The following is a 26,002-nucleotide window of genomic DNA, read 5'->3' on the forward strand; positions in this document are numbered from 1 at the left end:
AAACATTAGTTAAATTATAAATTAAAAACATCAATCAGATTCTGAATTGATGGATATTTAATTGTTCTCCTTATAACATATATATCTGACGATGCAGAAAACTTACTTCGGACCATAGAGCAGGAGGTAGAAGATTCAGAGGCCATGCTATAACCTGCAAAAGTAACAAATATATTTAGAAATTTTCAACAGTTATTGCACATATTAAAAATGTTTTTTACATTTACAATCGGATGTCAAAAATCTTGAGAAAGCAGTATGCCAATTTTTATGAGATACTGACATTAAGTTAAAAACTAATATAAATTATGAAAAGTTCTGCATTGCTGGATGTGAATTTTTGAGCTTTTTTAAACAGCTTTGTGTGCATTTGTCCTGAGCTATGTCCATCGGACTTTGAAAGGAGAATGAAAACAGGAGTCTGATGAATGGGATGTACTTTTGATACAGTTTTTTTGTTCTAGATTTTCCTGACCTCACAATAGCTTCATTAAGCATTCAAACAGCATTACACATTTGGAATTCTGCGTGCAGAATCAAATTATGCAGAATCAAAAGGCATCAGATATGTATCTATGAGATCAGTTCAGCAATAACTAATGTCAAATAAGATATTACAACAGAATACCTACAAACATCTTTCTATTAATACTAAATAATAAAAAAATACCCTTCATATCTTTCGTGAAGTCTTTTGAGAAAGGCAGTTCCACATACGACTCATTGTGTCAGTTATTACAAACTAATAATTAAAGTATTTAGGTGTAGCATAGACTCCATTGGGATTGACTTATTTACACATCTTTAGGGCTAAGTTCTTAGACTACTAATTTATGTCCCCTTACCTCTATTTTATGTTCCCTTACCACTGCATTATATTATACTATGCTATATTATGAAGAACTTATCCACACAAAAGACCTCAGAATTGTTAATTAAATGGAACTGACTATGATACATTTGATTCTGAAATATATCCCCTGAAAGTTCAGATTCCATGCAAAAAAAATGATAATCTATATGTTGTTGATATGCATGTGTCTATACTGAGATCTTATGCAAAAATAAATGAAATATTTTTCAAAATTTTTAAATATTAAATTTCTTTTCTTTTAATTTTTAAAAAGCATTTTGATGTTCATAAGATCATAAGGTAACATATCTGACATTTCTGAAAGAATGGAATGAAGAACATGTATCGAAATCCCAAAACTAAAACAATTCAATTAATTTTTTTAATAACTGTTAGTAAACCATTAGATTCTATAAAAGGGAAGTTTTAAAATCTCTTACCACACAGAACTTACAATAAAGAATATCTAACTGCAATTCAAACATCATTTTATAATCTTAAAGATAACTGCATTGCATGATGGAAATTCTGAACATCTAATTTTCTGTTGTCAACATTATTTTGCAAGAGCATCTTAAGCTCAATATACAGAAATTTTTACAATTTAAGAAACACATATGCACATATGTAAAATAAATGTGAAAAAATACTTTGAAGGATCCACATACAGTAGACTCCCGATTATTCGCGGGCAGATTATCCGTGCCTGTAGCACAAAGTTTCTTTTTTTTTTACAAGCCTAAAGCAAAGAAAATAAAAATGTTCACAAAACTGAACGAAACGTTAAATTTGCTAACATCGTGCTTATTTATGGCAAAAATATCCCAGGCCTTCTCAGAACCTTAACCTCGGCCTTCTCGGAACCTTCCCTCTCTGATGAGTCAATTATTTCTTACTCACCCTTGCAGTTGCCCGCTCCACCATCCTCTCTCGTCTTAATCTTACTGACACGTCCACTTCCTGCCACTCGCCATTGTTAGTTTAAGCCTGATAGTGTTTGCGAACCGGTCGGAGTTAATTTCTTATCTTTTACTGTGTTCAGTAATTGTGCTTTTTGGTGTTTTGCTTTTCGTTCCCGATTTAAAATGTCAGGAAATCGAAAGAAGGTTGTGTTGACAATTGCGCAAAAACTAGAATTAATTTCCAAAGTAGCAAACAGCGCTACAAAGCAGCAGATGGAATTGGATTACAGAATATCGGAAACAACAGTGTGTGACATTTTAAGGCAAAAAGACAAACTGGTGAACTTTGCATCAATGTCGAACAGTGCTTCTGCAATGAAAATGCAAAAAACTACATTTGATGAGCTAGACACGGCATTGACAGAGTGGTTAGCTAAAGTTCGAAAAGAGGGTACTCCTGCAAAAGGTCCTATCATTGTGGTGAAGGCAAAAACTTTTTTTGAGTTGTTAGGCCTGAAACGAAATTTTGATGCGTTTTCTGGCTGATTGACTCGTTTTAAGCAGTGACATGGAATTCGAGGGGAGAAACTTAGTGGTGACCAACAAGCAGCCGACGATTTCCACCATGAATTTGAAGAATTTGTTTTAAAAGAAGAGCAATCTTTTGAACAAACTTACAATGCTGATGAATCGGAACTTTAATGGAAATGTCTTCCCACTCGCACTTTAGCATTTGAAAGTGAAAGTAAAGTGGCGGGTCATAAAAGCAGCAAAAAAAGGATCACTATCATGTCTTGCAGTAACACTACCGGTGGACATAAACTTAGACTTGTTTGTCATTGGAAAGTTAAAAAAAAAAAAAAAAAAAAAAACTGAGATCTTTCAAAGGCCCAAGGATAGAAAATTTGCCCGTTGATTACTTTAACCAAAAATAAGGATGGATGAACCGAAACATTTTTCAAGAATGGTTCGAAAAAATCTTTGTTCTTCAAGTGCGTAAACATCTTAAATCGTAAAACCTGCCTGAAAAAGCTGTGCTATTAATCGACAACGCATCTTCTCACCCAGCAACAAGCGTGCTAAAGTCTTCTGATGGACAAATTTTTGCAAATTTTCTCCCCCAAAACATTATTGCGCTAATCCAAACTATGGACCAAGGAGTCATTGCAACAATGAAGAGAACATATGGAACCAAGCTGCTAATGAGCAAAATTGAAGAAGGTTATAATCTGAAAGAGTTTTGGAAACACTACACAATCTTGGACAACATCTACGATATTGCATCTGCATGGGACTGTGAAACTGTCAACTCCCATAAAATCAAAGAGAAAACTCATGCCTAATGTTGAAGCCAACAACAACGTAACCCCTTTGAGTTGTGAAGAAGAGAATGAAGATGTAGACACGCCCACGTCAACTCTTGCCGATATGGTGAAAACAGTTCCAGGTGGTGAGAACGTCGATGCTTAAAACATTAACGAGTGGTTGGAGTGTGACGTCAACAAACCTGGCTTCGAAGGCTTGACAGATGACGAAATTGTGCAGAAAGCAAGGGGAGAGACTGAGAGTGAAGGACAGCAAAGTGAAGGCAAAGAAGAGCCCAATGTGCAGAAGTGAAAGACTCACAAAGGGGCTTTGCAACAAGTCGATGGAATGCTGAGCTATTTTAAAGAACAAGACGATGTGAAATTATCTGAGAAACTTATGCTATGAAAAATGCAATCTCGGATCAAGAGAAAATGCTTCCAAAGCAAGAAACGAACACAAATAACTGTTACAGTTATGCTTTTGTAATTACATAATACATTACAGTATTAAAACAGTACATATGTATTAATTTTTCTGCATATCCTTGACACCTCTCGTAAGTATACAAAGCACTTTTCTGTTTTCATTAACAAATTGCATTTTAGGTTAATTTTGAGTGATATACTAAAATATTAAGCGTTAGTTAAACATTTACTGCTGTTTATTTTACATTTTATTGCACATAAAACAATTTTTCAAAGTTGGAATGACTGTTTTCTCTTTTGCTATTCCCATTTTTAGCTTTTTTCGTATTATCCGCGATTTTTATTATCCGCGGCGGCCGCGCCACCCGATTCCGCGGATAATCGGGAGTGTACTGTATATTGTACAGCATTATTACCATACCACTGAAAATCACTATTTTGGATAAAATAAGACATTCTATGGATTCTATAAAACAAAGGTACCATATAGTATTTTAGCCTCAAACTATCTGCAGCTAGGTAGAAATCCCCATTAAGGATGCTTCAGGTTTATAAACAACATTTACAGTTACGACACTAATTTTATGTTCACCAAGAGACAGATTTTTATAAAAATGAAATAGCGTTGAAGATTAATGTACTTTGCCAGTACTAAAAATTCCAATTGATATACACATGGTGATATATAACTGTGCGTACAACCAGCATCTGACCACAAGTGCTTGAGAATTGACATTAAAGCAAAATATATGCTGCTAAAGCCTTAAAATCATGAGAAACGTAAGCTAAATTTTCTTTAAAATTTGAAAAGAGAAACTACTTAGGTAGGATTATGGTATTCAAGAACTACTAATATTCCTGTTTTATAAAAATAGAAACTTTTTTTAGTCTAAGTTTCCATACTAAAATGAATAATAAATCTACTAAGGATTTCTTAAATACAATACTTGTAAAAAGTACCAAGTTTTTCCTTGCTAAAAATACAGCTGCAGCAATTAAAATATACTTTTAATGTTTAAAATAAGTCAAAACTCATGAATTTTTTAGATATATATGCTTTAGAAAAATATTAATTGAAAAATTACCTCATCCTCCTCTTCTGGCTCTCTTTCCTGATGATAAGGTCCCTTTCCTTTAAATAAAAAAAAAATCAATCTTTCCTGTATGTATGACGCGTGTTTAACAAAAATGCATATTCAACAAAAAATTAACATTAACATGGAATCTAACAAAGAAATAGATTCTTGGGAAAGGCACTTCATTTAAAAAATTAATTAATTAATTAAAACCAAAATTATAAACAATTCAAAACAGAAATTTATTTTAAATTGTCAATACTTTATCTGTACCATCAGCTTTTCTGTATGATTAACAAAATATGATCAACAAAAACACATATTAAAATGCATTCAAGATGCCAGATAGAAAACAATACACTAAATATTGAGTTAAAAAAGAAGAAAATGACACTATATTAAACATTAAATTACCGCATATGCCAAAAAAAAAAAAAATACTATTAATTACCTGCATCCAGCAGGGCATCTGCTTCCCTCATCAGGAAATAATCAAAGTCTTTCTTAAATGCAAAAACCTTTTCCAACACCTGAAAAGGATAAAATTCCAATTAGAATGCTGTATAAATTACTCTGACATTCAACAAAAAACTTCAGTAACTTTGAAAGCATTTTATTGCACTTCATATAATCTCTACCACAGATGCACAGTATTACTCAATGCAAATAGAGCTTATGGGTAACAAAAACTGGAAACTTATACAGTACAGATGCTAGCCAACAGAAAAAAGAACGTTTCAAAATATATTTTATTTCAAAGCAGTTTACTAAAGTGTTGTTTACTGAAATGCTTTGAAATAAAATTCATTACTCTGGATAATGAAAAAAGCAGGCACAGAAAGCTGTTTAAAATGCAAATACAATGTTAACAATGAACACACATTTTTAATGTGATATGAAAGTCTCCTAATAGGAGTGTTTCTTTTAAACCTATATACATGCACCATTTATTGTATACACAGCAGATTTTTCCATCCAATTCAGATCAGAGTCCCGAGTCAAAAGGATTTTGCATTAAAACATCGTATGATGAGCAACAGTAAGATGGAAAGCCACACATCAACAGATATTAGCATCCAACATTTGAGTGAGCTAAGAAGCAACCACCTAATTTGGTACCAAGAGATTTTGGTCAATGTCTTTCACAAGTTACCACTTCAAAGAATGACCTTATTTGCTAATAATGGTCCCCATTGAAAAGGTGACACAATGTCACGCAACTGCAAAAAAAGCTTCCAGTGTCCATTCTTTGTGTAAGCTTTTTGTCACAAAGAATTTACGAATGTATTTTCAGGGGTAGGGCAGGCTTGAAGAAACTGGCTTTAAGAACTCTGAAATCGGACAAAATGTTAAACCAAGCTTTTTACCTCGATGAATCCAGATTTGGTCACAGACAGCTAATTCATGAGTTCTGATCTGGACAAAATGTGACACTCAATAAAATTTAATGCGACACAATCTCCAAAAAACTCATTTTGCTGAAAATAAGGGGTTTGTTTCACCATATATGGATGTACTGACTTCTACATCATTCAGAATCTGTCTCCTGATGGCTCAAATGCACAGAGAAGAAATTCATGGTAATGCTTTGTACTGCTGTCACTGGCGATTCCATCCTTTTTATACATCAAAATGGCCTAGTTAATGAACTTGAACACATGAGGAGAAACAGAGCATATGGAATGGTGTTCAGATTTGAATCCAGTAGAACATGATCGGGATACATTGTAAATAGACTTTTAACTTTAGCTACTGTACATTCAATAGGGAAACCTGGGGGAAATCTCGCATAACCTTATCTATCATGTAATCAGTTTAGTTCCCCACAGACTCAAAATATCTACAATGAAGGAATTTTGTCAGACTTTTAATAAAGTCTGACAAAATTCCTTAACTCTTTGAAATCCAGACCCTTTGCTAACCTGTATCCTCAAAATACCGGACCGCCGATATAGTTTTCCAGTTTGACAGCAATTTCCTTCCCTCCCTGTTCATTAATGCAGAAAATAAGTGTGAAGATTTCCAATGACATCCTTTGTACTTTCTAACAAAGATTCAATTAGCCTTTGACCCCGTTCTTTATAAAACTATTCTGAAGGTCAGACCAACAAGCCTTTCTGCCTTTGTTATGATCACGACTGAGATTTTGTTTATTTCCGTTATTTTTATAGAAAGGAATAAATTGATTAAAAATAAATATAATTCTTAAATTTTTAAACTGCTCTTTTATTGCTGTTTAAAGCTTAAAAGCACACTGTACCACAAAAGAATCAACAACGAAATGTCACGACCACCTTAAAGATAAGAAACCTCTTAGAACAAGCTGTCTGCAGTAAACTAATAAAATGCAATTGGGGAAACTGCACCTGCTACTGCATACCTTAGGAGGAGGGAAGAAAACAAGATTACAATCTCGGCCGTTTTCGGGCGGTTCTTGTTGTTTCAATGTAAGGCCGTGTGAGGCGGATTGGATGTGAAGGAGTTAATGCATATCTCTTTTTTCTCTGAAAGAGTGTAAAAATGAATTTTTTATAATAGTTGTGTTTCCTATAATTTATCCTTTCTTAAATTTTTATTAAGTTCTCACATTCATAAATATATTTAATAGTGTACCACATATTTATCAGCAGCTATCTGTTTATTTAAATTGCCTATCCCCTTATCAATTGAGCAGAGTACTTACTCAATATATAAAGCACTTCCTTTACATTGACGCCAGTTTTATTAAATAAATACTGAACAAGAAAGACAGAATTGAAAGGTTCAGATTTTAACAACTACTCAAAAGGGATCATTTAAAATTTAATACAGTTTATCAGTTGAGACTGTCGCCAGTGCTCAGCTGGAATAACAAAACATTTCATAGGAAAATAGATGAATACTCATTTAGACTAACATGAGAAATATGTATTTTCTGTAGATTTATAAAATGAAAAAAATAAGTTATATAATTCTATAAAAATATTTAACATTTTAATCTGATTCATTTAAATGAAAATTCATTAATTAAATGTACTTTTATTTAAATCATTTACATTAAAAAATCAAAGAAACAATATTCTTAATAATTGCATCAACTGCTTTACAGTTCAGTTCATTAATTCATAACAATATAATAAATAATGTGGCCTGTTCTGAGCTTTTAGTGTGGCAGTCAAGTGTTGAATCTTAAATACAATAAAACGTCTCATTTTGATAATCTTTTAAAACGAAGTATATTAACAAAAAGAAATGTTTTCCAATGCAGTTGTCTCAAACTGATAGCCTGCCATCTGCACATATCCCCTTGAAGGAGTTTCACATGGCTCAGGAATATATTCCCAGCAATTTAATAAACATTATTATGACAAGACTTTGAAGAGAAAGTTCAAGGTTTCAATGATTCATAGTCCACTTTTACATTATTTTGCTTACCCTTCAAAACAAATATGAGAATCACTCAAAAATATTCATAAACAAAGTAAATTTTTTCAAAGATTTCAAGCTACAGATCTGACTAAATTTTATTCATACTTAACCAAAAATTAAAAATATCCTCAATTGTGAATTACAGTCAAAAGTCGTTAATTCGGACACCCATAATCCGTAATGATCTATAATCCGGACCTCAAAGCTAAAAACTTTCTGCGCATGTGCCGCGTTGACACATGCACATAGGCGTTTACGCGTGCGCGTAAGACCTTTTACGACTGTGCATATGCGTGTGTGCAAGCACAGAATACGTTTTCGCGTGCGCGTTTTATGTATAACGGACGGTATAAGCTAAAATTATCTAATTATCTATTTCAGTTAATGTTGATGATTGCGTTGTTCCTTAATTTTCGAACTGGATCTGGCTTATCATTTTTTGCAGACTGTAAGAGCAATACTATAAAAGTAAACTTGAACTTTCAATTATGTGAAATAGAATTTCCGATTCTGGAGCTCCCAAAGGATCGTACAAAACGAAAGTATGTTTCGATGTCCATCAAACAAAAAGTGGAATGGCTGCAAAAAATGGATAAAGACATGAAGAATGTGACAGAGAGGTTAATGAAAACGAAAAAATTTCGATTGACAAGTTAGTCAGTATTCTCGGCACAGCAATTACGGGACTTGAACAGTGGAACTTTGTAACTGAAAAAGAAATTATGTCTGTTTATAGTATTAAAGAGAAAGTATTATCACATTAAACGAAGCAACTTAAACAACTTACATTGAAAGAAATGTTTAATAAAGTAAACAAATAAATATTAAGCTTTTTTTTTTTGTAAATTTTGATACCCTTTAGATCATAATTGTTTTTTATTTCATAAATTATGGTTTAATATTTTTTATTTTAGAATTTCTGCATGCCATCTTACGAGATTTAAACTGATGATCTATAATCCAGAAAAATCGATAATCCGGAATCGCCGAAGTCCCAACGAGTCCGGATTAACGACTTTTGACTGTATCAGTTGTTGCAGCTCAAATCAGTAGCCAAAAATAAAGAAATTCACTAACTGATGTATAGATATATGTATTTTTCTGTAAATGCTAAAGCAAGGCTGAATAAATAAATAAATAAATAAAAAAGAGGAATAAGTTGTCATTATTTGTACTCAAGTTTTGGAAACTTGGAAATATTTTGTAAGCTGTCTATTTTTACCATAAGTTAGTCATTAATTCAACATAATTAGAATTATTTGGAATAAGCCGGTTTCATGCATCAGGCCCACATTCAATTCATATTTGAAACCACTGCTTTCAGATGATAACGTCCACAGGAAATTAAATGGATAATGTCTTTAATATGTTTATCATAATTATATACACACCTTCATCATATCCTCCTTTTCTCTTGGAAGCCCTGAAAAAAAATTAAGCTATTATCTAAAAGTTAAAGACAGATATGTACTGATTTCGAGTACAAAATAGGCTTATTTTCTTACTGAAAAATATCTGTATACAAATATAACGGCCATGGTTTTAAATATCAATGGCAAAAGCAACATGATTGGCGACACATAATATTCGAAATTGCAGAAACAACACTTAAAAATTTACAAGTTACTCGTTTACACCCAAGTTAAACACTGTTTTAAAATGCTAAGGTTAGTTGTTTAAATGAATGACATCTACTGCTTTAGAGATACCGTTTTCAATATGATTTGTTAATTTATATGAAAGAGAAAACGAAAATAATAATTTTTCAGGGACTATCTGAAGAATAAATTATTAATATTGCTGTGACTTATAAACCAATTACAAACATTTTAAATTTAGGGGTGGGGGAGGATGGATGGATGGATGTATGGATGTATGGATATTCTGGCACAGAACCTTAAAGGTTATACTTGCTGAACTACATGTCAGGCACTTGAAACACAACTGATAAATAAAACAAGACATATATACAAATAGACAGACAAATTTCTACATACTTCGCTGTCTGGACCTTAATATCAGAGAAACAAAATTTTTCTATCAGTGTTTCTGTTCTATTATATTAAGAAATCTGTTCTATTATATTAAGTGTTTCTGTTCTATTAATTAGTATATTAAGAGGTCGTGCAGAAAATAAACGTTTGGGACAATCATCAAGCCTACAGACCTGGAGGGGGTGATCATACTGCGACATAATATTGAAATAAAAGAAAGAGACGATTGAAATAAGGACACAATTGCACATGCCGTAGTTGAAGCGCCGGTTCATAATAGTCAACATATAGGCTCTGCACAGAAGACGTTCTGAAACTTCCCAAACTAATCTTCAGAGCCTAATGATGTACGGGATCAAGTTTCACTAATACAGAAGGCCATGCACATCCATACACAATTGAGCCATAGTCTAATCTGGCGTGTACAAGTGATCTGTAAATACGAAGAGCTACGTTCCGCTCCCCAGGAGGTGTTTCACCAGTACTTTTAGTAGATTTACTATTTTGAAGTACTTCTTCCTTAAATATAACACATGAGGAAGAAATGTAAACTTACGATCAAACACCACTCTTAAAATTTTTACTTCAGAGACAACTGGGATCAACGAACCCTGAAGGTAAAACTCAGGCTCAGGATGAAGATTTTGTTTTTTACAAATGTGCATGCACACAGTCTTATCTTTTGAAAATATAAAGCCCTCACCCTCTGACCACTTATGAATCCTATCCAGAGCAATCTGCAGCTGTCTATCCACGTATCTCGTATCAGCACCTTAACAACTTATCTGCAAGTCATCAACATATAGGGAACCTGATATGGATGAAGAAAGTTCCTTTAGAACAGAGTTTATACCAAGAACGCAGCCTTGAGGTACACACCCTCTTCTTGACAAAACACATCTGATACCACTGAGCCAAATCTTACTTGAAAAAACATAGCTTTCAAGAAATTCCTTATAAGAACTGACAGGTTGCCATGCAAGCCACTGTTGTAGAGATCACGTAATTTGCCATATCTCCATGCCTTGTCATATGCTTTTTGAATATAAATAAATACTGACACTAAATGGTTTCTTTTGACAAAGGTTTTATGGATTGAAGTTTCCAAAAGGATCATATTATCCATAGTTGTTTTACCTTTACGAAATTAAAAAATATGGTGAGATTACTCTGTATTTTTCTAAATAATGGACTAAGCGGCGGTTTACCATTCTTTGAAATAATTTGCAAACGCAACTTGTAAGAGTGATTGGTCGGTAGTTGGAGGGATTTTTCGAGTTATTCCCTGGTTTAGCTATGGGGATGAGAACAGCTCTCTGCTCTGCACTGGGAAAGGCAGAGTCTACACTTGATTGGAAAGGGTGAGAAGGGCAACCAATGACTTATAGGATAGATGATTCAGCATATAACTGTATCATACTATCTGGACCCGGCCTTGATCTGTGTGTCTGCATCAGTTCCCTACTTAACTCAAACACGGAAAATTCCCTATTGTACAGCTCACAGATCGGAGAGTTGAATTGAATGAGAGCATTTCACAGCATCACTTAACAGAAAGAAATGTAGGCGGCTAGTTGCTGCCACTAGAAATGGCAGCAAAATTCTCACCAATTGCATTTGCAATTTCTTCCATTGTGCTGATCACTCGGCCATCTTTCTCCAGAAAGGAAAGTGATCTTTTAGAAAATTATGCGGCTAGCTACTCTACTAGCTACAGCTAGTTACTTGTTTACTAGCTGTAGAAGATGTTATTCCAGGCACATAGGACACCCACGAATCCCTCTGGCTTACCTCACTCTTAATTGCTCTGGGTGACTTTTGCTCGAGCTTTTTGAAGGTAATAAGGATTGACAAAGTGGGGTGTTTATGAAAAACTTGTTAAGCTTTTCTCTGTTATGTCAGTGTATCTTGACATTCACGGTTCCAGTATGGTTTAGTGTACTTAGGAAGTTTTGTTGATGATTTTGGAACAGAGCCCATAGCTTGAATAATGCCATCCATGACTGTTTTCACAGCTTCAGTATATTCACATGCTGAATATCAATACTAAACTTTGTCAGTTAACTATTGATATTCAGCATGTGAATGGTGAAGAAAATTGACCAGTTGATGCTCTTTCTCACATTGAAATGGTTACTGATGTCATTCCTTCCCAGTTACGAGTTACTTCCTCCAAGTTTTTTCGCTGCCTCCTAATCCTCAGCGACCCAGCCTTCACCATCCAGCTTCTCTGAGATCTTCTCACCATTTTCACCACACCTATGCGACACCTATGCTGACATCTCTATGCTTTTTCCCAAAGCCTCTCAGGGATTAAAGCTATTTCTTTCTGCTCTTCTACTGATATTCTGCTGTTCTATGATTCACTTGCTATATTTTCATTTCAAGTCATGCCCCTCGCAGTCTCGCTCAGGTTACTGGGAAGTACCGCTTTCATATGGCAGAACCCCAGTATAACCACAGTATCTAAGTATCCTGTTAACTATTAGTCTATTTTGCTAGCATTGGTAGGTTCCAGCATTGATTTAATTTTCATTCAAAGCTAAACTTCCTGCTAACTGATTGCCAAGAAGCCACAGAGTTTTAAAACATGTCATGCTTTTTGGTCAAAGCTTTTTCAATAAAAAAGTTTGCTTAAATCTTCTTCACACTCAGTTCTTATTCTATAAATGATACATTAACTTGCTTGTCTCTAGCACAAATAATTCCTCAGATGAAAAATATAATGCAAAATTCTAAGAATTCATAGGTGACAGGGTTCAATGCATCTAAAGCAGCATGATTTTACTAAAGCTTTTACTAACATTACAAGATTAACAAAAGCCAATCAGATAATAATACACTAACCAGAGTTAAAAAAGAAGAAAATAACAATAAATATATATAAAAGATTCAATTCCAGCATAAGCTGAAAAAAAATCGCTTAATTACCTTCTCTTAATACTCTTCCGAGAAGTGACTGGCATGTGTTGCAGAGTTTGAGTATCTGAAAAGGAGAAAATCAGAATTAAACTGCTGCATAGTTTTTTTTCATTTAAATAAAAACTTCAGTAAATTTGGAAGCATTGCATATATTTCATACACATTATTATACTATATATATGCAATATATTGCATATATTGCACTTCATATAATCTCTTATACACATATTCTTTACTTAGAATAGTTTACACCAGTTTGCTTTTAAAAAAACTTCACTTGTCTTTGTGTTTGCTTACTAGAAGAAATCCAAAAACAAGTTTTGCTTACAACTGGGCTTCTGCACAGCATCACACAATGCAAGTAGAACCTACGGGCCAAAAAAGTGGAAAATTATATACTGGAGATGCTGGTCAACAGAAGAGAAGTTTTCAAAACATATTTTATTTCACCAGTTTACTAAAGCATTGTTTACTAAACTGCCTTGAAATAAAATTCATTGCTCTGGGTAATGAAAAGGCAGACATAGAAAGCTGTTTCAAATGCAAATTAACAATGAAGAGACTTTTTTAATGTGATTTGAAAGTCTCCTAAAATGAGTATTTCTTTTAAACCTGTATACATGTACCATTTATTGTAGTGACAGCAGATTTTTCCATCCACTTCAGATCAGAGCCCCAGGTCAAGAGGATTTTGCATTAAAGCATCGTATGATGAGCCACAGCAAGATCGAAAGCCAGACATTAATAGATATTAGCATTCGAGTGAGCTAAAAAGCAACCACCTAATTTGGTACCAAGAGATTTTGGTGAATATTTTTTACTGCAAGTTAACACTTCAAAGAATGATCTTATTTGCTAATAATGGTCCCACTGAAGAGTTGACAAAATGTCATGCAACTGCAAAAAAGGCTTCCAATGGCTATTACAAGAAACTTACACAAAGAATATACAAAGGTGTGGGCTAGTCCTATGCATTTCTATCTTCAGAGCAGTTTAAAGCTTGAAGAAACTGCACTTAAGAACTTTGATCGGACAAATGCACATCCAAGCTTTCATCCCCAACGAATCCGAATCTGGCTCAGAGACGTCTAATTGATGACTTCTGATCTGGAGAGAATGTGACACTCAATAAAATACAGTGTAATACAATCCAATAAGGGCCTCCTTTTGCTGAAAACAGCCTGCCTGTTTCAGCGCATATGGATGTACTGACCTGTGCATCATTCAGAATGGATCCACTGATGGTTAAAATTCACAGAGACTAAATTCTTAAAATCTTAGTAATGGCATGTTACAACTGACACTGGTGAATTCCCTCTTTTCATGCATCAAAATGGTCAGGTTCATGAATGTGATATATGAGGAGGAAATAACAGAGGATATGGAATTGTGCTCAGATTTGAATCCAATTGAGCATGATCAGGAATACATTGTTGTCTTCAACTTCCAGTCAGGAAACCTGGTAAGAATCCCCCAAAAACTTCATCCATCATGTAATCAATCAGTTTTTCACAGATGGGAAGCCTAGTATCTCACAGATTCAAGATGGCTACACTCTGAAGTCTGATAATATTCATTAATGCATATTTTTTTTTTCTCAAAGATCTTTTTGCTACAGCAGTTTCCTAAATATTACTGTGGCATATGTCATAAAGGTGCAGACAATCGATCACTGTACTCTTATATGGGTAAAAAGTGAATTTTTTTATAACATCAGATGTGTTTCCTATAAATTTATCCTTTCTTATATTTTTATTTAGTTTTCATTTCATAAATATATTTAGTAATATGCAGCATATTTATCAGCAGCTATCTGTGTATTAAATTGCCTGCTCTCTTATCAATTGAGCAGAGTACATACTCAGTATACAAAGCATTTTCTTTATAGCGATATCAGTTTGATTAAATAAATAAAACACAACAAGAAAGAAAAGAAGGAAAAAAATTGAGAAGGCATCAAATTTTAACAGTTTCTCAAAAGGGATCATACTAAATTTAATACGGTTTACCAGTTAAGACTGTCAACAGACGTAGCCCAGGTGGAATAGCAAAACATTTCATAGGAAATTAGATGAATATTCGTTTAGACTGATATGAGAAATATTATGTATTTTCTGTAGATGTAAAAAATGAAAACGTTTGCTATATAATTCTATAAAAATAGTTAGTGATTTAATCTCATTGATTTAAATAAAAATTCATGAATTAAATAATGCATTTTTGCTTAAATCAATTGCATTACAAATTCTTTTAAATAATATTCTTACAAACTACATCTACTACTTTCATATAGTTTATTTCATTAATTCATAACAATATAAAAACTAATGTGGCCTGTCCTGAACTTTTAGTGTGGCGGTAAAGTGTTGAATCTTAACCCCTTTGCGCCGACTGTCACGTATACGTGCCAGCAACGAACACACTTATCTACTGGCCGACACGCAGGCATGCCAGAGCATTGTTGCGTTTTCTACCGAATGTCACGTATTTGTGCCAGTACCTTGGAACGTTTTTCAAACTATAATTTCTGCCACAAGATGGCACTGTATGCCCATATGGTTTCAGATACATGTACATTAGACATTCTACTCGAAATGAGAGAAGCATGATTCACATACTCGTGTTTTTGATTATATAAACAAACGGGGAACTAAATGTTTCCGAATGGCGTGATTTATGACGTCTCTTTAAATCGCACTTTATTCGCACGTGGTAGTTGTTTATTGTAAGTAGAAGTTTTATATGCGCTAAAGCATTGAGTATTTCGGTTTACAGTTCAGTTTTTAGAAAATAATTAGATCTTATTAGACGTGAATTCTTTCTGTTTTTACCGTTTCAATGTCGAAGCGTCGAAAATGTTTAACAGAGCATGAAATAGCAGAAATGATGCAAAATATTTCAGATATCGATTCTGAAATTCTGATATTGATTCTGAAAGATTAACTGAAAGACATTTTCCAAAACTTTGTTCAGAAGAGACTGATAAGAAAATGAGACGATGGTGCTTCGTTTATTCACATTCCCGGAAAAATCCTCCAAAACGGCAAATGAGTTATTACGAGTTCAAGGAATGTAATGCAGGACTGTATGTAGATCCCTGTTTTAAAATTTTTCATATGAAAAGAGAATTTTAAGTAATATATTTAGTTTTCAGATGTATAATGTTAAAAGTCATAAAATGGTGAGTAATTAAAATAAAATGTGTAAAATATGCATATAAACAAGAAATAAGGTAATTAAAGTATATATATAAAAATATCTATAAAGCATAAGCCGTTTAAATACTCTATAGAGCATTATTAAACAATGCGTTGATACTTCGGAAATTTCATGGATTTAGGCTTAGTAGCAAAAAAGCCCCCGGCCCTGGAGAGACGCTCGCGGAAGACACTGCCGGCCTCCGCGATAAGTGCGCGTTTTCGCTACCCGGCTCAAAGGGGTTAAATACAATAAAACGTTTCAGTTTGATAATCTTTTAAAACGAAGTATATTAACAAACAAAAAAGTTTTTTCCAAGGCAATTGTTACAAACTGGCGGCCTGCCGGCTGCACATGTTCCCTTGAAGCAGTGTCACATGGCTCAAGAATATTTCCCAGTGATTTAATAAGCATTATTATGACACGACTTTGGAGAGAAAGTTCAAAATTTTAATGATTCACAGTCCAATTTTACATTATTTTCCTTATCATTAAAAATAAACATGAGAGTTGCCCAAATAATTTCAGAAACAGAATTAATTCATTTAATATAATTCATATAAAGATATATATTTAATTTGTATAAATTTTTTCAAACATTTCAAGCTACAGATATGACTAAATTTTATTCATACTTATCAAAAAAAAAATAAAATATCTTCAGTTGTGAATTTTTCCAATAAGAAAAAATACTTTATTTGAGTGTACATTTACAAGTGAACATTTTTTTCTGCACAGTTCAAATTTATACGAAAAGAACTAGATTGACTGATGGTTATCAGGCAGTGCAGCTCAAATCTGTAACCAGAAATACTTTGAAATAAATTGAAAACTATTTATTTTTAGCTTAAGTAAGTAAGTTAGTCATTGATTCAACATGCTAGAATTATTTGCAACAAGTTGCTTTCAAATGTTGCATTTGGCCAAATTCAATTTATGTTTGAGACCACTCCTCTTCAATAACATTTACAGAAATTTTTACAGAAGAATTTACAGAAAATTAAATGGATACTGTCTTAGAAGAAAAGTTTCATTATATTTATACAAACCTTCTGAAAGGCACGCCTTCTGTATTCTCCATCCCCTGAAAAAAAAAAAAAAAATCAAGGTATTATCTGAAATTTAAAGAAACCTGTGTACTGATTATGAGTAAAAAAAAAGGCTTAACTCTCTCTATAAAAATTTAATGGCCATGGTTTTGAATTTCAATGACAAGAGCAATTGGTGACATATAAAATTCAAAACTGCAGAAACAACAGTAAATACTGAAAATGCTAAGGTTTTTTATTTAAAGGTGCTGCAGCTGTAGAGAAATAGTTGTCAATAGGATTTGTTAATTTATATAAAAGAGGAAACGAAAGTTATAATTTTTTGGAGACTAACTGAAGAATAAATTATTAATATTACTGTGACTTAATAACCAATTACAAACATTTTAAATTTAGGGTTGGGAGAGTAAGAGAAACAAAGAAGCCCCATATAGTGAAAAACCAGATAATAGCCGTTTTCTGTGTTAGAAATGTACACCTTACATTATGTAAAATTCTTAGAAACTGAAACATAATTTTGATAGGGAATTCTAACCTCTTGTTGCAACTCAACTCTTGCTGAGATCCGATGGCTGAGTGACGTCATCTCGAACTATGAACTCTCGCTAGAGATCACGAGAACTCGGGACTGAGAAGTCGCCGCTGCGTCGTGCGAACATTTAAACCTTTTCATTATGTAAATATTCAGTAACCGTTTGCGTCTTCATTAAATATGTTTGTGTTACAAAAGTTTATCATTTATGGATTATCCCTTTCAAGATTTTGCAGGTATTCACAGAGAAGAAATCATCCAGTGGCCCTGGCCGAACCCATTGGAACAAGGTAAGCAGTTTTGTTTTACCTTGATTAATTAGTTAGAAGATAAGGATATAAAATAATAATACTTCTAAAGCACTAGTTCCCAATGTATGTTCCATGTGTTCTCCAGAAAAATAATGCTCGGCTGTTCCTTGGAACCATCGTACGAAAAATTTTTCACTCTCAGTCCTTCCAGAATTTCTGAAATCTGCTTGAAGCTTCTCAAAACTCACATAAATATAGTTTTGCTGTGTGTTTTACTGCTTCCAAGGTTTTAAACTAATACTGTGTGTTCTTGTGAATGGTATAAATTTAGTGTATTCACCACTATTTTTTAAAAGAAATTACTTACTTTCCCTTATTGTAGCTGATGGAGTATAAAATCAGATGGTGTACAAGATAATAAGAATGTCTGGGAAGAACAACAGGAGAACATTTTTATTAATATTAATTTCAATTAATTTTAATTCATTTTAACACACTGTACACAATATAGAGTGGAAGCATTTGATGGAATATCAAGGCTTCTGTAAAGCAGTATCTAGTTTCAAAAGTATAATTGAAGGCAAAATTCAAGTGAAAAGTTTGAACACCAAATAGCCTCCCAAATGTTTAATTCTTCATACCAATAATAGTTTAATTGCTCATGCCATAGAATGAAGAAGGCCTGATACAAGGTTCTGTTTTATAAACATATACTTCAAGGGAGTGCTTGAAAAAAAAAAAAAAAAAAACACCTAAAAGTAGAGAGCCATTTTGAAAGGCAGGCATTCTCCACGGTTGCTTTCAAATGTTGCATTTGAACGAGGAAAGCATAGAGGAAAGCATGGATGTCATCCATCTGGATATTTTGAATTTCCCATGTAAAATAACAAGTCAGCAAGACTGTAGTGGAGATACTGAACATCATACATAAAAGGCCATCATTTTCATAATTTATAGTCAGCAAAACATATAGACATAAATGATTCACTAGGCATTCTCAAAACATAAATGATAAATGGAATGCAAAACAGAAGATTTGGAAGGTAAAAAAGCTGTACTTCAACGTAGTCATTATGTCCTGATTTCTCCATCTAAAGCATGGTCAACAACAATCTTATCTCTGGTGGACTGCAAAGAATCTCTCTTACCATCTGTTTTGTATGTTCACTGTTCAGATTAGTCATTCTAAACACTATGTACATATCTACAAATTGGTGTTTAATAACCACTAGAAACCAAGCTGTTAATTTGAAATTCCCCAAACAATTGACAGTTCATGCTGCATCAGATGACAAGATACCCCAAGATATTGTGCCCAAAATTAGTTTTACCAAGTTTACATATATTTAGCTATTTACTTATGAATATGATTCTTTATTTGAAGATGTTTTAAAACAGCTTTTGGATACAAATACTCGTAGTATTACACATTTAATAAAACATAAACATTCTCCAGCAGCGGCTAAGGTTAGAGCTTAGCGCCTCACAAAACTGGCTGCTCCAAAAGCAGATTTTGCTTATTTAGTATGAAAAGGAATTTGTAGTCCTTCTAAAAGCTGATGGAGTATCCCTCTGCACATGGTAAAAAAATCAGGTGGATTTTTGTGACCTCGCGGCAACTACTGTAAATGAAATTAACCATTCCAGGTAATTATCCAATGAGGCATCAATATGATTTTACATATACTTTTAACAATAAGGCTATTTTTTCAACATTATACCTCAAAAAGTGCATCACCAGGTACCAATGACTAAAGAGGACATACCAGAAACGGCATTGGTTACCCCTATTGGATTATTTGAGTTTAACTGCATAACATTTTCCTTACGAAATGCTGCGCAAACTTCACAAAGACTACTAGATCAAATTCTGTACGATTTAAATTACTGTTTACTATATATGGAAAGGATGTTTTGATTCCTTCATCATCTCTCAATGAATATCCTTTATATCAAAGAAGTTTTTAAGAGGGGAAAAAATCATAAGTTGACTGTCAACCTTCCTAAATGCAGGACGTGTAAAATTCTTTGGTGACATAATTGACAAAAATAGAATCATTCTTTTTGAAGTTATCCAAGATTTCCTGAAAACAAAAACTATTTTTGAACTCTGACATTTTTTGGGAATTCTTAATTTCTATAAGAAGTTTTTAAATCATTCTGGTGAAGTTAAACTTCCTTTAAATGGTACACTGGGAAGTTGTAAGAAAAATAACAAAATAAACTTACATTAGTCAAAAGACACTGAAACAATTTTGAGTCTTGTAAACAGATTATGACTTTTCGCAATATTTAACACTATTAAATACTTCAGATATCTGTTTGAAGAAATGAACTTTATTGTGTTTACAGAACATAAGGCACTCATAAAAAGTATAACAATTTTCCCCCTTGCCAAATTAATAACACTTAATTTCATAGGTCAGTTCACTACTGATAAGTATTACATGTGAATGGTGCAGAAAATAGTCCAGTCAATGCTCTTTCTCACAACAAATGGTTACTTCTGTCATTCCTGTTAACTATGAATCTATTTTGGAAGCATTGGTTCAATGCAAGCATCAATTTTGCAAGCATTCATCCAGTATTGAATGAATTTAAATTCAAAGGTAAACTTTCTGCTAACTGATTGCCAAGAAGCCATAAAGCATTTTAAAACATGAACAGAATCATGCTTTTTATTCACCTAAAGCTTTATCAATAAAACAGATCACTTTATTCTTCTTGGAACTCAGTTCTCATTCTATGTTCTTCAGAAAAAGGATATAATGCAAAATTCTACGAGTTCATATCCAAGAAGGTTTGTCTGAAGCAGCCTAATTTTACTGAAACTTTTATTACCATTACAAGATTAACTAAAGCCAACTGGAAAATAATGCTAACGACTGAGTTAAGAAAGAAAAATAATAATAAATATGCATAAAAGATACAATTCCAGCATATGCTAAAAAATGTTACTCTGAATTACCTGTTTCAATGAGGGCCTCTAACTGATCCTCCCATTCGTCAAGCATGATTAACTTCATGCTCATTTCCTTGTGCTGAAAAGAATAAAATCAGAATTAAAGTACTGTATAAATTATTTTTACATTTAAATGAAAACTTCAGTAAATTTCAAAGCATTAATTTCATATAAGCCCTAACACATATATTCTTTGCTTTCTAAGTTTACACCACTCTACTGTTACAAGAGACCTGCACTTGTATTTGTGTTTGCTTACCAAAAGAAATACTAAAAAGGACTTATACTCTATATATGTAGGTTGTAGAGACATTAAGTATTTTTTGGAAGCAGGCAAGAGGAAAAATGAGCAAATGCCTTCGCCAGGAATTGAACCACGGACCTCTGGAACAACAGCCCAGCGTGCAGAGCCACTACACCACGAAGGCACGCTAGGAAAGTGGGAGAAATACCTTAGAAGATATGCTCTATACATAGAGAGTATATATAGGTATACTCTATAGAAAAAGGGTATATTCTATATAAAAGGGAGAATATGCTATAAAAAAGGGTATACTCTATATAAAGGTATACCCGTTTTTATACAGAATACAACAGAGACCATATATATAGGTGTACTCTATATAAAAAGGGGTGCACTGTATATAAAAGGGGGTTTTACTCTATATAAAAAAGGGGCAACTCTCTCTATATAAAGGAGTACATATGTGTATATATATATATATACTCTGTAGGGGGCTGTATATGTATACTCTTACACAGGGGTTATGTACAGCTTTACACAATGCAAGTAGAGCCTGTGGGCCACAAAAACTGGAAACTTATATGATAAAGATATTGGTCAACAGAAAAGAATTTTTCAAAATATATATATATATATATATTTTTTTTTTTCAAACTAGTTCACTAAAGTGTTGTTTACTGAACTGCTTTGAAATGAAATTCATTACTCTTGATAATGAAAAAAGCAAGCACAGAAAGCTGTTTAAAATGCAAATTAACCACTTCCCAGTTTCGCCCGAATGCTATTCGGGTACTTGGAAATGGCACTTTGTTTATTTTCCCGAGCACCTCTAGTCTAATACACTGATTTGCCTGAATTTTTTGCTTGTTTAGTGTATAATGTTTCTAACAGATGGCGCTAGTAATACAGTAAAGTTAGAATTGCAAAACAACTGGTTTCAAGGTTAGGTTTTACTGAATTCTTTTACGTAAGTAAAGGCGCAAAATTTCTTTTCACTAGCTCGGTGTTCCGGCTACTGCGAATACTATTTCTTTTAAATTTGGAGCTAAAATAAAAGAAGAAATGAATGATAATGAGCAGCTTATAACTGAAGATAACTCTGGTATTGACTCAGATAGTGAATCTGAAATTTCACTAAATGATTCTGGAATTAATGACAGTTTGTTGACTGACTTCTCTAGTAACGAAGAAACGGAAAGTATAATTTAGCGCAAATTCGGAACATTTGTGAACTTGATATTAATAATTCTTCTTTGGAATCTAAGAGATATGTAATAACAATAAAACATTTTAAATTCTGATATCTATTTTTGTAAAGTGTTCTTTCCAGTTCCCTTGTTCAAAAAAAGCCAACTTTAAGGGAAAATGTGCTTTTTACGATGAAAATAAAAATTAGCGTAAATCAATAAATTCAACACTTAAAATAGTTCTGACTGCTGATTTGGGTTTATATAATGAATTTCTTCATAAAAATGTTTATCAAAAATATGCTTATTTTTTGTCATAATATGACAGAGAAAAGAAACTTATGTGGTTAACAATGAATATACTTTTTTAATGTGACCTGAATGTCTAAAATGAGTGTTTCTTTTAAATCTGTATACTTGCACCTTTATTGTAGTAACAGCAGATTTTTGCATCCACTTCAGATCAGAATCCTGAGTCAAAACGTTTTTGTGTTAAAACAACATGCGATGAGCCACACCAAGATGGGAAGTCAGTCGTCAACAGATCCTAGCATCCAACCCAGTGAGCTAAGAGGTAACCACCTAACCCGGTTCCAAGAGGTAGGAAGCATTTATAGACATATTGGTCAATGTCTTTCACAAGTTTCCACTTCAAAGAATGACCCTTATTTGCTAATAATGGTCGCACTGAAGAGGTGACAAAATGCCACCCAGCTGCAAAGCAAGCTTCCACTGGCTATTACAAGTAGCTTACACAAAGAATTTACAAAGGTCTTTCCATGTGTGGGCTAGATATATGCATTTCTGTCTTCAGAGCAGTTTAAAGCTTGAAGGAACTGGTCTTAAGAACTATGAGATTTGACAATTGCACAGCCAAGCTTTCTTCAACAAGAAAACCAGATTTGGTCCAAAGATGGCTAATCGATGACTTCTGATCTGGACAGAACACTCAATAAAATTTAGGGCAGCACAGTCTAAAAAGGAATTAAAATGGATCCTCTGATAGTTCAAATGTACAGAGAAGAAATTCTTAAAATCTTGGTAAAGCCTTGTACTGCTGCCACTGGTGATTCCACCCTTTTTTACACAACAAAATGGCCAAGTTCATGAACTTGAACACATGGGGAGAAAATGACAGAGCATATGGAATGGTGCTCAGATTTGAATCCAGTAGAACATAATCAGGATACGTTGTTGATAGACTTTTAACTTTAGCTATTGTACATTCAGTAGGGAAACCTGGTGAAAATCTCCCATAACCTCATGTAATCAATTGAGTTTCCCACAGAGTCAAGATATTTACAATCTTTATTAAAAGTCTGACAAAATTCCTTAATGCATCTCTTTTTCTCTGAAAGACACGTGTAAAAATGAATTTTTTATAATAGTTGTGTTTCCTATAAATTTATCTTTTCATACATTTTTATTAAGTTCTCACATTCAAAAATATATTTAATAGTGTACGCCATATTTATTAGCAGCTAAGTGTTTTTTTTTTTTTTTTTTTTTTTTTTTTTTTTTTTTTTCTCAGCAGAGTACATACTCAATATAGAGAGCATTTTCTTTATATGGACTTTAGTTTTATTAAATAATGAAACTCTGAACGAGACAGGAAAGAAAAAAAGAATTGAAAGCGCTCAGATTTTAACAATTGCTCAAAAGGGATCTTTTTTAATTTAATATGGTTTATCAGTTGAGACTGTTGACAGACATAGTCCAGGTGGAAAAGCAAAACATTTCATATGAAATTAGATGAATATTCATTTAGTCTGGCATGAGAAACATTACGCATTTTCTGACCATTTAAAAGTGAAAAAATGTGTTATGTAATTCTATAAAAATATTTAATGTTTTCATATGATCAATTTAAATAAAAATTCATGACTTAAATCAATATTTAATTAAATCAATTATATTAAAAAATTAAAGAAATAATATTCTTAGATGACAACATCTACAGAAAATGAAATAGATAATGTCTTGGAAAAAATTCATTATAATTATACAAACCTCTTGCAAGGAGGGCTGATGCACTCCGCACTCTATAAAAAAAAAAAAGAATCAAGATATTAATTTCAATTTAAAAAAAAGATATGTACTAATTTTGAGTTAAAAAAAAAGGAAAATTTTTCCAACAAAAAATATTTCTACACAAAAATAGCAGCCACGATTTTAAATATCAATGCAGGGTTGCTACTCAAACAGGAGAATGAAATTCCCTGACTTTCTCAGGTTTTCCAGGTGTGTTTTAAGAAAATTCCAATCTATCCACGTAATACACGTTGGCTGTGCTAAGAGGTAAACTAATTATGGTATTACTTGAGAACACAAAAATTTGCCAATTACATATGACTTATATAAATATAATCCCAAAAGCATTACTATTTGAACTATAATAGGAATTGTTTTCTCCACTGAAGATTGAGATTAGAATCTGCCCAATCTTAATCCAGAAAAATGTCTTTTTTGCACATTTTGCAGCTCAATGAAAGAAATATATTTAATGATATTTTTAAATAAATTCAGATATTTTATATTTATTCAGCAGCATACATTTGCAAAAAATATGTGTATTAAATTTCGTAATGGCATGTCATCCATACTGCTAGAATTAATTTCAGGATTTTGCCAGAGAAAATTTCCTGAAACTTGAAAGTATTATTTACTAATAATAAATAAATTTAGAGGGAAGAAGCAGCATTAAATGATACAAATAACTTAAAAATAAAGATAATTACTTAAAAATTGAATTAGAATAATCAACAATATTTTAGCGAATATAGTTATATTTAATGGTTAGCCTAGATGACTGATTACTATTTTTTTTATTTTACTGCAAAATGACAACTAAGGCATTTATTTAAAAAAAAAAGTTTAAAAGATTTTGTGGTAAAATCCTATTATACAGTGTTAAGGCCTTGGCACGATTTTGAAATTTGTCGCCAACAATAAAATGACCCATTTCCTGCTCATCATATCGCCATATCCCATGTGTACCGGACATGGAGGTTAGAATAGAATACATGGAGGTTATTGTAACCAAAGAACGTCTATGTAAAGATGGAAAAGTTCCACAGACGTAATGCTATTACACCACTAGAAAGTGGAGGGAAAACTCGCCAAGGGGTTTGGCGACGGAACCTGGCAGCCAGAATTTCCCTCTCCATGATATGTGCAGGAAATTGAGGAAAACGAGTTAAGAAGAAACATTCTTTGACAAAACATTTCTTCTTTGATTTTTCTCAATAACTTAAACACGGATTTTTGTAGTTCCCCTCCTCTCAAAATAACTAACCCATTAAATAATTTACTTGCTCAAAAAAAAAAAAAAAATCTTTTGCTTTAAAGTTTAAAGAAATTCATTTTATGAAATCTTGATAACGTGACCTTTGAATTTCGACAACGGCTTCGAGCTTTGGCGAGATATTTCGTGCATGCGTAGCTGTTTTCCTCTACGTTGGAACAGAGCCACTCCTGTTGCAGAGAAGTTTTCCTTCTTAACAATGCATGTTCTTTTATTCTAATTTTCCTGGTACAGTATATTAGGATTAAACTGATTTTGTTTTATACGAGAATAAGTATTTTGTTTAGTTCAACATGCACTGCACATGTGCATGCAATTCTTGAGGTTACTGGAAACTAAAGTTGCTGAAAACTTGCTTTGCCTTTCTAAAAGACAACCTAATTGGAG

The 26,002-nt window shown here is 32.9% G+C and overlaps 1 protein-coding gene, 1 long non-coding RNA gene and 1 other non-coding gene across 3 annotated transcripts in view; 1 reads left to right on the top strand and 2 right to left on the bottom strand.

The window, feature by feature from the left end:
- Positions 1–26,002, bottom strand: part of LOC146997064 (uncharacterized) — a 74,568-nt gene that overhangs the window by 26,420 nt on the left and 22,146 nt on the right. Inside the window, exons 6-13 of the mRNA XM_085816508.1 lie at positions 24,322–24,353; positions 20,887–20,959; positions 17,136–17,170; positions 12,898–12,952; positions 9,364–9,395; positions 5,016–5,094; positions 4,574–4,620; positions 107–154 (exon numbers count right to left, since the gene is read on the bottom strand). Coding sequence (XP_085672634.1) covers positions 107–154; positions 4,574–4,620; positions 5,016–5,094; positions 9,364–9,395; positions 12,898–12,952; positions 17,136–17,170; positions 20,887–20,959; positions 24,322–24,353 — 401 coding nt within the window. The remainder of the gene's footprint in view (positions 1–106; positions 155–4,573; positions 4,621–5,015; positions 5,095–9,363; positions 9,396–12,897; positions 12,953–17,135; positions 17,171–20,886; positions 20,960–24,321; positions 24,354–26,002) is intronic.
- LOC146997065 (uncharacterized) lies at positions 17,779–23,174 on the top strand. Its single transcript, XR_015041095.1, has 2 exons — positions 17,779–17,957; positions 22,774–23,174. It is a non-coding gene; the product is annotated as an uncharacterized LOC146997065 (long non-coding RNA).
- On the bottom strand, positions 21,235–21,308 carry TRNAN-GUU (transfer RNA asparagine (anticodon GUU)). Its single transcript has one exon. It is a non-coding gene; the product is annotated as a tRNA-Asn (tRNA).

The sequence above is a fragment of the Stegodyphus dumicola genome, chromosome 5 (assembly GCF_044657685.1).
Source record: "Stegodyphus dumicola isolate Sdum_Otavi_A_Nest chromosome 5, ASM4465768v1".
In the NCBI taxonomy this organism is placed as follows: domain Eukaryota; kingdom Metazoa; phylum Arthropoda; class Arachnida; order Araneae; family Eresidae; genus Stegodyphus; species Stegodyphus dumicola.